The following is an 11,708-nucleotide window of genomic DNA, read 5'->3' as shown; positions in this document are numbered from 1 at the left end:
GAACCCCAATTTGAGGTATATTCTCGTGTATATTTTTCATATGCCGTAGATACAACAATGACACGGTGTGCCCCGTGGCATCACGGCACAACACCCCACCGATAATGCACATGGCATATATACGTGCCTCCTGTAATACAGCCTCAAACGAGCTATCTTCATCACATGTATTTTCTATTAAATATTCATATAACACTGTTAATTTTATTCTTGACCATCTGGAAGCATCTTCATTTGGCATAAAACCCAACCATTGATGACAATAATTTTGCCACCGTTTAGTACTATAACTTGTATCTACCACGGTAATAGGGGAACTTATTTAAATAATGTAAAAAAAATTAGTAAAGTAAGGTGGTTTTAAAGTTTTTAGAAAATTAAGCGGCACCGCGGTGCCACATTTTTTATAAAAACAAACACCGCGGTGGCTAACCGCGGTGACACAGAGTTTTTTAAAAAAAATTATTTTTTATGTGCCACCGCTAATATTTTATTAAAAAAAAAAGAAAACAGTGAAGAACCGCTATCTCAGATAGCGGTCTTCACTGAATGTTAAAAAAAAATGGGTTAAACCTGCAGCCTGCAATTTTGCAGGCTGAGCCATCGCGCTTACCAAGCGCGGTGGCTCAGCTTTATTTTTGGCCACACTGTAATGAATGGAATTGTAGCTCACACTATTTAAGTGTGAGCTGCAATCCTTATTCTTCACCTTGAGCAATAATTTCTCTGCATTCTTTCTTCTTCAACATTCAACATTCAACAACATTTTCTTGTTCTTTCTCTTCCTTCTTCTTTAACATTTTTCCCGGCCAATTTTATTGTTCTTGTTCACGCACAATTTTTACACCTTTCTCTTTAAAAAATTTTAAAGTGAGAATGTCGAATTTTGGCCCTATTGATACCAATGTTTTATACAGGCAATTAAATCATCGATCAGAAGATGTGTCCGAAAATCCGAGTACAACTTTGTTAGTACGATGTGGTGATATTGCTTTTTTTCGCGTTCTACAACTAGCACCACGTCATATTCGTGTTTTGCAAGTACTCCAAAATATGGGATTTCTTGGTATTTTGCAGTGTGGGCATGTTGAAATTAACACCCACTTGATTACTGCTTTAGTAGAGAGATAGCGCCCCGAGACCCATACTTTTCATTTTTCGGTGGGCGAAGCTACTGTAACACTGCAGGATATCGCCATCATCTGGGCACTCCCGGTGTAAGGTAATCTTATTATCGGGGTAGATACAAGGTATAGTACCCAATGGTGGCAAAATTATTGTCATCAATGGTTGGGTTTCATGCCCAAATGAAGATGCATTTAGATGGTCAAGAATAAAACTGATAGTGTTATATAACATTTATTAGAGAATTTGTATGATGACGATAGCCCGTTTGAGGATGTGTTACAGGAGACACGTATATGTGCCATGTGTTTTCTTGGTGGGGTGTTGTGCCCTGATGCTACGGGGAACACCGTGTCATTATTATATCTGCGCCATATGGTAAATATACACGAGCAGTATGTCTCAAATTGGGATTGTGCAGTGTTGGCTTATCTCTACCGGGAGCTATGTACAGCATCACAAAGAGGGAAAAATAATATTGGCGGTGTCATGCAATTATTACAGATATGGGCATGGTCTCGCATCATAACGCTTGCACCCATTCCCTCGAGTGAATCTTCAACTCTGATACCGACCATAATAGACCTTGACAATATTCTGCCTAGCCCTCCATATGCTGCACGATACGAACATTTTTATTTATTTATATAACTATAAAGAATTTTGATTTCATTTACTTTTCTTAATTTTGATTTTAGGTGGTCATAGCATATATCCTGTACTCATACGGCGCACAATGCTCTACGTATAATAAGGAACGTGTTGGATCGTATGCAATTAAATGAGGTTTATCGTTGTGATTTATTTTTTACGTTTAGTGTATTTATATCGTTGTGATTTATTTGTTCAGAAATACACTAAACGAGGAAAAACTAATATTGGTTTTCCCTTGTTGTGATGTTGAATACAGCTCTTGATATAGATTGAACCCCAATTTGAGGTATATTCCTCGTGTATATTTTCCATATACCGTAGATAAAACAATGACACGGTGTTCCCCGTAGTATCAGGACACAACACCCCACCGAGAATGCACATGGCATATATACGTGCCTCCTGTAATACAGCCTCAAACGGGCAATCTTCATCACATGTATTTTCTATTAAATATTCATATAAAACTGTTAATTTTATTCTTGACCATTTGGAAGCATCTTCATTTGGCATAAAATCCAACCATTGATGACAATAATTTTGCCACCGTTAAATACTATACCTTGTATCTACCCCAATAATAAAATTACCTTCCATCGGGAGTGCCCAGATGATGGCGATATCCTGCAGTGTTACAGTTGCTTTGCCAACCGATAAATGAAAAGTATGCGTCTCGGGACGCTATCTCTCTTCTAATGCAGTAATTAAGTGGGTGTCAATTTCAATATGCCCACACTGTAAAACACCAAGAAACCCCATATTTTGGAGTACTTGCAAAACACGGGTGTGACGTGTTGAAAGACACGAAAAAAAGCTATGTCATCGCGTCGTACGGATAAAGTTGTATCCGAATTTCCCGACACATTTTCTGACCGATGATTTAGTTGCCCATACAAAATACTTGTATTAATAGGGCCAAAATTAGCCATACTCTCTTCAAATGTTTTTAAAGAGAAAGGTGTAAATGTTGGAAGAACAAGAAAAATTTCCCGAGAAGAAGAACAAGAATGAAAATGCGGAGAGGGAAAATGTTTAAGTTGTGCTGTGAACACTTTCGTTGCAGCTCACACTTAAATAATGTGAGGTGCAATGTCACAAGCAAAAGTGTGGCCAAAAAAATGCTGAGCCACCGTGCGGTGGCTCAACACCTGAAAGCCGCCGCAGCCTGCAACTATTTTATATGAAGAACCGTTATCTGAGATAGCGGTTCTTCAACTATTTTATTTATTTTTATTAAAATAATCATGCCACCGCAGTCAATGACAGCAGTGACGCATTAATTTTTTTTTTTTTAACTCTGTGTCCCGCGGTGACATAATAATTTTATTTTTTTTAAATATCAATTGTGGTACCGTGGTTACTGACCACGGTACCACTTACTTTTTTAAAAATTCCCAAATCACTTCAAATTTTAAATTTTCTTTTTTTTTTACATTTTTTAAATAATTTCTCCGTGGCTTCAAGCATCCTCGACTCCCAATTGGGAGTCCCAATAATAGAGAATTGGAGTCGTGGACTTCTTACATTTTTTCCATTATTTTAATAATTTTTTTATTTATTATAATTAATTAATAAATTACAAAATTAATTAATTATAATTCTTAATAAATTTATAATTATATAATACCACAAAAATACAATAATTTCAATTGTTGAAAGTGACTGCTCGTCCCACAAGTGCGTAGGTGCTATTGGCGTCGAGTTTTTTTTTTATTTTTCAATCACATTATATATTGACTCATTTTGTTCATTATCATCATTACCAGTATTAATATGCAACCTGGCTTAATAATATCGTAGAATAGACTCTATATTAATATTCAACCAACTTGAAAAGAATACATGAATAAATTAAGAAATTCAAAATATTACAAAGGAAGATATAGTAGCAATATATATATAATAAAAATGATTAATTACATTAGACCCCTCGAAAAATGTAAAATTATACTTTCACCAAACAAAATTTTAAAATAACACTTACGCTCCCTCAGAAAATTCTACATTTACATCTAATCTCATTTCGTTAGAGTTTGAACGAAAAATGCTGACGTTAGCCAAAAAAATTACATAACTTTTCTATTCTACCCTTTAGTTAATATTCCATATAATAATTTTGTACCTATAAGACGAAAAATATAATGATGTTAACTTCACTCAATATCTGCACATTACATTTATCCCTTTATGAAGATAAAAATGTATATGAAAATGTTAAATGAGGGGCAAAATTAAAAATATACGTGGGCATTCGGTTGCATATTAATGCCTTTAATGATGATAATGAATAACATGAGCCAATACAAAATGTGGGTGAGGAAATAAGAATACCTCGACAGCAACGACACATTTGTGGAACGATGGTCACTTTTAACAATTGTAATTATTGTATTTTTTTTATATTATATAAACTATAAATTTATCATGGATTATAAATTAATTAAATTTGTAACTAATTAATTAATAATGAATTATAATAAATAAAAAAAATTATTAAATATTTAAAAAATGTAATAATGGAGTCGTGGACAAGTTTTATTATTGGGAGTCCCAGAGTCGCGGACATTGTCCCAACTCGAAGTCGTGGATGTGGACCACGACTTTGCATTCTCTAAAATTTTTTTTTAGGTCCATAGTTTGCAATATTTGTGTTATATATTTAAAAAGTATTATATTTCTTTTTGTAAATTTAAATAACTAAGCGGAAAACAGAAGCATATGCGATAAGAACCCAACAGAAATAAAGGGTTGAGACAAATCTCAATTAAGAACAGTATTAGAGCATAACATGTCTACCTCATACATAAACTCACAGAATCGTAAGTTCTATCATGGTACTGATACTCAAAACTACAGACTGCAAAACCAAAGGATATCAACAGGTCACCATTTTCACTATAATTACTCCCCACTAGGTAAGAATGAAACCGCAATGATGATAACCTGCAACAATATCATTTCATGTCACTAGTCTAGAAATTGATTAATCTTTACACCATCCAAGGAATTTAAAGTGATAGCAAAAAGTAAAAGAAGAAACATAGTTGTAAACAATAATCAGCGTAGAGAAATTTAGATTATTTGCAATAATTATATGGTATTAAAATTTATCAAAATTAAGAAGCAGATGCTTACTGGGGGAGCATGGCAGTGCCTCCAAAGCCACAAGTGCCGCCGGTTCTCTTAGTCTTCTGCTAGTGACTATTGGAAGCATATGTCACAAGACTATCAGGGACAGAGCAACTCCCCTCAGCCCTAATGGAATCACAATCATCTTCACCTTCTCCACAGACATATAGTCTAATACCTCTTGCAAAGTCTCTGCAGGCACACTAGGCTTAGCCACACACCACAACCCATTATGCACCCCAACTCCAACTGGTTTTCCCCCCAATTCTTTCTCAAGTTGGAAGGTGATGTTTTTAACTAATTTCATGAAGCAGTCAAGCTTCAAGACGGGAAAAGGGAAGTCTTTTTTCCCTCCAATGCTGGTTCCATTAACTCTAGCGCTGGAAGTAACGACAAGTACCAAAAGTTTTGAAAAGAGTTGGTTTAAGGACCAATATTGTTAAGGTCGATAGTTTGAGGACCAAAATTGAATAAGTGGTCAAGTAAATGTCATTGTGCAAAATATGTTAGGAGACCTTTGGAAGGTATTTTTATAAACCTTGTTGACGGATGTGTATTCATGCTTATTGAAGAAGAAAAGTTATGAAACAAGAGCCAAGAATAAAAATAATGAAGAGAAAACTTATTTATTTTATATTTCTGAATTTGAAAATATGAGAATTTCCACAGAATTGAGGGATGTTCATAGATATGAATTATCTAAGACACCATTTTTCTGTATGAAATATTACAAAGAACTTGTTGATGCTTGAGTGGTGAAGAGAGTGTGAAAGATACTCGAAGTTGAGTTCTGTCTTGCCTCTTTCAATTGTGCCTATTTGTAGAATTTTGATGAACTTGAACGGACTTGATGGTCTTTAAGTACATGATTGTTTTTGCTGCAAATTATTGGTGGCTGTAAATCTTGTTGGCAATAATCCACACTAATGAAGAAGTGCAGCTGATAATGACTGTCAATCCTTCGTAGTCGATGTCAGAGATAAAATTACAAAGCTGATAATAGTTGCCATTCTTCCCTAATGGGTGTCTTGACAACTTTTAGTTTTTAATACATTTATTTATTTATTATTATTATTTTTTAAATCTAACTATGTTTGCATAAAAATTGAGGATGCAGTAGTAAAAATTATAACCTTTTTATTGGACGCAATTTACAATAGTAAAAAGTTGATGGAATAGGCTGAAGATTAAAAAAAGTCATCTTAATTTTCATATGCAAGATTGACTGAAGATGGGAGTCTTCTCTGTCACTTTGAAATTTTTGGAGAATATTTTCCAATTCTTCCTTGGGAGTAGCTTTGGCTAATTTTATTGCTAAATTTTATTTTTAAAGTAAAATCTGCTCTTGTTGCAATTTGATTTCTTTCTCGAGAATAGTGGAGGTCTAGCAAAATGTGGAATTTTATTGGAACCATTTAAGAATTGTTGCTTGTTCAAAATTGACACTATTTAGAGAAAAATTTGAAAGATTCTTGCACTGATTTTGGAAGAATTTGTTGTTCAGCCGAAGTAGTGCCACCACCTAATGAACCAATTTGAGATTTTGGTTAGTGAAAGTTTGTACCATACAGAAAGTAAAAGGGATATGGTATTCTTTTCATTTTGTTTAATTAGGAAATGCTGAAAGGTTTTAATATAATCACAATATGCGACCAAGGGATAGTTTCTATTGAGAATACTTTTGAATTTATATGGCTACTTCCTCAATCAGACAAGGAAATGATGAAATGTATCAAGATTTTTCTGTTTTACCAAAATCTTTTGCAGAAAAGGTCGGTAGAAAGTTAAGGAAAAATATGAAAATGTTTCTTCTTTTCCTATGGAGAACTCATAAATAATGTCAATCTGGTAGACTACAATTATGCAAAGCACAATTAAAGAAACAAATTGTACCACCCGAAAAGAATTAGAAAGTTGGTGTAAATAGTTTGAATTTCGAAAAAACGTTCTTGATGTTGTCCAGTCTTTTATGTTAAGTAAAATGCTGAGTTAGAGAGGGGAACCCTAGGTTAGTAATGGATTACAAATTCCTAAATAAAACTCTATAAGATGAATTAGGTATCCATTTCTAAATACAGAAAATTTTTCATAAATTCCATCACTTTCTTGTCTAACTAGGGAAATTACCTATACGAATTCAAAAATAAACCCAATAAAAACTATCCCTTAGTCTCATATTTGGATTATATAAAGTCTTCCAACATTTTCTGCTTAAACAAAATGAAAAGAATACCATGTTTTTTTACTTTCTCTTTGGTGCAAAAATTGCACCAACTAAAATCCCAATCCGGTTCATTAGAAGATGGCATTATTTCTAGTCTTAAAATAAATAAATTGAAAGTCGTCTTACATCCACTAGGGAAGAACGACAACTATTATCAGCTTCGTCATTTCTTCCCTGACATACACTATAAAAGAATGATAGCCACTATCAGTTGTACATCTCCATTAATGTGAATTATTGGCAACCACCAACAATTTTAAACAAAAGAAATATACCAAAAAACCATCAAGTCCACACAAGTTTATCGAAATTAAATAAATAGGTACAATTGGAAGAGGCAGTACATAATTTATCTTTGAATACCTTTCACACACTCTGCATTCTAGCAAGTTCTTTAGTTTTAGCACACAGGAAAAGGATGTCCGTTGATAATTCATAAAATTAGTAAGTTGTTATATTCGACTTCATCTTGGTATTGAATGGTATAATAATAATATTGATTTACTTTAATTTTTTACATATTTTGAATTATGTTTCATGAATGAAATAAGATTTTAAATCTGTTTTCCTAATTGTGCAAATCCGGAAAAAATGATTGGCTTTTGATTTTGATTTTGATTTTTAATTCTTATACTATCACTGAAGTTGTTTATAATGTAATTTTCTTGTAATAATATTTTTACTTTCCATTTGTTCCTCATGTTGGTTGAAAATAGTATAAATTGACGAATAATATTTTATGAATTGAATTGAATAACCATAAAATAAATTGTTTAATTTTATTAAATTAGAGTTGAATTAAAATACAAAAGTATAGAAATTAAATTATTTATTATTGTAAATGATGTAGTAGAATTCTTATAGACCAAGGAATCAGTGCATTAAACATTCCATAAAGATGGACTTATTTAATCTATAAAATAAGTTTTCAATAATACTATTTTGATTTTATAATTATTATTATAAGAACAATTAATTAAAAAATCACTTATGAAATAAGTAATTTTATCTTAAGGTTGTTTTTAATAAATAATTGATTTTTATTAATTTTCATTGAACTTGCAGATTATACTATTAATTAAGTACCCCAAGATATTATTTATTGCCATATAAAATTACATTTTCTAAGCAATTTTAGTCTTTTTATCATCACAGAAAATAAAAAAATTAAAACATCAGAAGTTACTGATATTTTTATAGTATATTATTGTAGAATTTAAATTATATTAAATTAATGGGACACTGTCCCCCAAATTGCTTTTGTTTCTTTCAAATTTTTAAATCGTATCTTTTTCCTAATTATATATTCTATATATTTTTCCTATTTAGTATTATAAGTCTTAAATAAATTCTATTTAATTAGTTATTAGTTATAAGTTATGAATATAACTCTTATTATAATTTATTTTTTATTAGAATTCTATCTCAATTCAATTATGTAAGTAATTAACAATTCCTATTATGAAAACTAATTAAAAATTTACTTATTTGTACACATAAAGTTATAATTCTATTTACTATATGAAAGGATATAATTGGCATAAAGCATGACAAATTATTCACACTTTTATAATATAGATAGAAATGTAATAGAACACGCAATAGTATTTAACAGAAAAAATACAAGTAAACCCTTATAATATAGAAAATGTACAAAATACACCCTGTGAAACAAAAAAGAAATTACCCCTATATTTTAAAAAAAGAAGCAAACCCCCCAGGAACATTAGTGTAATGCACGCACCATCCTCTACCCCGTCGCCACCCTCGCCTCTCCGTCTCTCCCGATCCTCCTCCCTCTTTCACCTCACCCACCGCCCCCCCTCCCCTTCCCCTTCCACCTGCCCAAACCCCTCAGCGGCCCCTTCCCTTACCTCTCATCCCTCATCGGCGCCTCCTCACTATTTTCGTCAGCCCTGTGTCGCCTCCCGCTCCCCCCTTTCCCCAGCCAACTCTCTCTCTCTCTCTATATATATATATATATTAATTAATATGAATATATCATATACATATATTTTTAATTAAATGTTATATAAACATGAGCTTTTTAGATGTAGACCGTTGATTCGAATTAAGTAAAATCTGGGCCATTATTTTGTTAGTTAAATTTGAACCTTAAATTCAATTAGTTTCAATAACTATTAATAAGGATATAAATATAATTTTATAATTAAAAGTTAAAAAATCTAAAAAAGGCGCGTGAACTGCACGGATTCGTCTAATGGGCTTAATTTTTTTTTGTGCTTTTATAGGTCGGTAAATTACTCATTTGCGATACCACGGGAGTTAAATTGCATATAACCCGTATTTAAACTAAAAATTCCAATTTTGATCACATGACCTCTCTTATTTTTCCAAACACAACTCGAGAAAATAGCTCCCTGGTTCTAATTCTTCAAGCTTCGTCTCAATTGTTCCAGCTTCGTTCTTCATTTTGTTCCCTCTTCAACTTGTGGTTTTATTTGTCATTCCCGATATTAAAACAAGATCAAGTTGAACAAGAAGATGAAATGCAGTCTGAAGCTCAAAGAAAGCTGTATATGGACAAAGCTTGAAGAATGAAGGAGCGTTGTTTGGAAAAAAAATGAGGGAGCAGACACACATTTAATCCCGGTTTGAAAAGACCGTCACGGGCTTTAATGCTCAACTGCAGCTTGCTTTGTTTGGCTATATTTTTAGTCAAAGAATCATGTTGAGAATGTGATTTTTTGTATCTTACTATCTTATTCCTTTTTTAATCAAAGAATTGCACTTCTATAGCACGAGTTTTTTGGTATTCTAGTCCTCTTCAAGTCACAGATGAATGGACCTGCACGACGTTTCTTATTTTTTGTTTGATTATTTTTTTGGCAGAAACGTGGTTTGTGTAAACACACTTCTACGTGTATCCCTACTTTCTTTTTGCAGTATTATATAATATTTCAATAAATTTGTCTCTTTTTTTCTGTTAGTTCTTCATTGTTGTGTGTATATTGATCTTTGGTAAAAATGACACCCATCAATCGAAAAGAACAGGAAAGAGAGATCTTGGTAAAATGACATTCTGTAATGTTAAAAATCGCTGGATTAATGTTCATTTGGATACCTGACGGCCAGGTCTAAGAAATGATGAATGTAAAGTGATTCTTTATGCAAACTTGTTCCCTTCGGAGAGGTGAATTCTGGCCATTGTTGGCACTCATTGTAGTGATCCAAGTCTTAATAGATCAATCCTCTCTTATGCATCTGCTCAAGTTATGCTTTGGTTCTTATCTAGATAACTTCTGTAATCTATTAGCCTGCTGTTCATACTTCTAGCGTCTCACTGATCTTTATCAACAACGTGCAGAAGGACGTAGTTAAAATACTTGAACGAGGCGAAGCAGTACTTCATTCTGCTAGACGTGGAGAGCTCGAGGTACTGGAGTCGCTACTAGAAAAAGGAGCAACTACGGACTTCTGCGATCAATATGGTTTGACGGCACTCCATGTGGCTGCAATTAAAGGAAACAAAGACGTAGTGATGATGCTTGTTGAGTTTGGTGCTGATGTGGAACGCCCAGATGCTGAAGGTCACACAGCGTTGCACATGGCTGTCGAAGGAGGGAGCGTTGAGACTGTTGAAGTTCTTATCAATAGGGGAGCTAATATGAATGCCAAGACCAAGAAAGCTGCAACCCCACTATACATTTCGAAATTGATGGAGTATGAGGATATAACACAGCTTCTCATAGACAAAGGAGCAGCATTATAGTTCTGTCAATATGCAAGTAGTTGCTAGTTCTGCAGCCATTATGAAGACCAGGAAGTGTTTATTTCAGGCTAGCTGTTGCTATCATCGTCTAAGCCGATAACTTCCAATAGGCAAATACCAGCCCTACTTCTGGGATGTCAGTCGGTATCGTCCAAGACTCAGTGCACTAATTGGGTGATTCCCCTCTTGCTGTCAAAGAATGTAAGCAAAGTGAGTGAATTAGTCTCAACGATAAGCTTCTTAACCTGTAATATTTGATGGCTACACTATTTGTTTTTTACGGCCAAGAAGCCGTGCATCGAATTAATACAAGTAAATTTGATCTTCCATAGAGTCACCCATAGTAATAATGGGTCGGGGTTTTGTACTAATTTATAAGTGTAATATATTTGTCATGTCGTTGGCGTACAGTTTAGGATAAGTGCTTCATATTATTTTGATAAGGGAATCGGTTTTGTTAATGACGACAGAAGGGATCATGTAAGCATAAACAGGAACTGCATTAAGGACATATCGACTTAAGGTAGCTAGTCCATCCAACTCAAGATAGAAATCAAGTATACGATGCATTAATCTTGGACTGAATTTATTCAGCTCATACCAGCAATTCATTCAAACCAATAAAAAAGATGAATTCCAAATAACTAAACATTACGAAGGGCTGATGTAATAACCCTATATAAGAAAATGCAGAGCTTCTAGGAAGATTCCCTCAGTAACATCATCACAATATTCTTGAAACTACCAATTTTCACTTGATCCTTCAAAATCCTAAGGGACATTTCATTTATATAGAAAGACAGATAAGTTGGCAGGTCATAGGATACTTGAACTTTTTGTTTC

At 33.4% G+C, this 11,708-nt stretch overlaps 1 protein-coding gene across 2 annotated transcripts in view; it reads left to right on the top strand.

The window, feature by feature from the left end:
* Positions 1-11,198, top strand: part of LOC105160861 (ankyrin-3-like) — a 17,129-nt gene extending 5,931 nt beyond the window's left edge. Inside the window, exon 2 of one of the 2 annotated variants that reach the window (XM_011078359.2) lies at positions 10,461-11,198. In XM_011078359.2, the coding sequence (XP_011076661.1) occupies positions 10,461-10,865 (405 nt within the window). In that variant the 3' untranslated portion in view covers positions 10,866-11,198. Of the gene's footprint in view, positions 1-9,552; positions 9,888-10,460 lie in introns of those variants that run through there. The other variant, XM_011078360.2, reaches the window with a different exon arrangement.

This window comes from Sesamum indicum, linkage group LG4, assembly GCF_000512975.1.
Source record: "Sesamum indicum cultivar Zhongzhi No. 13 linkage group LG4, S_indicum_v1.0, whole genome shotgun sequence".
In the NCBI taxonomy this organism is placed as follows: domain Eukaryota; kingdom Viridiplantae; phylum Streptophyta; class Magnoliopsida; order Lamiales; family Pedaliaceae; genus Sesamum; species Sesamum indicum.
The sequence above is the reverse complement of the archived record's forward strand: the minus strand, read 5'-3'. Positions and strand labels throughout refer to the sequence as shown.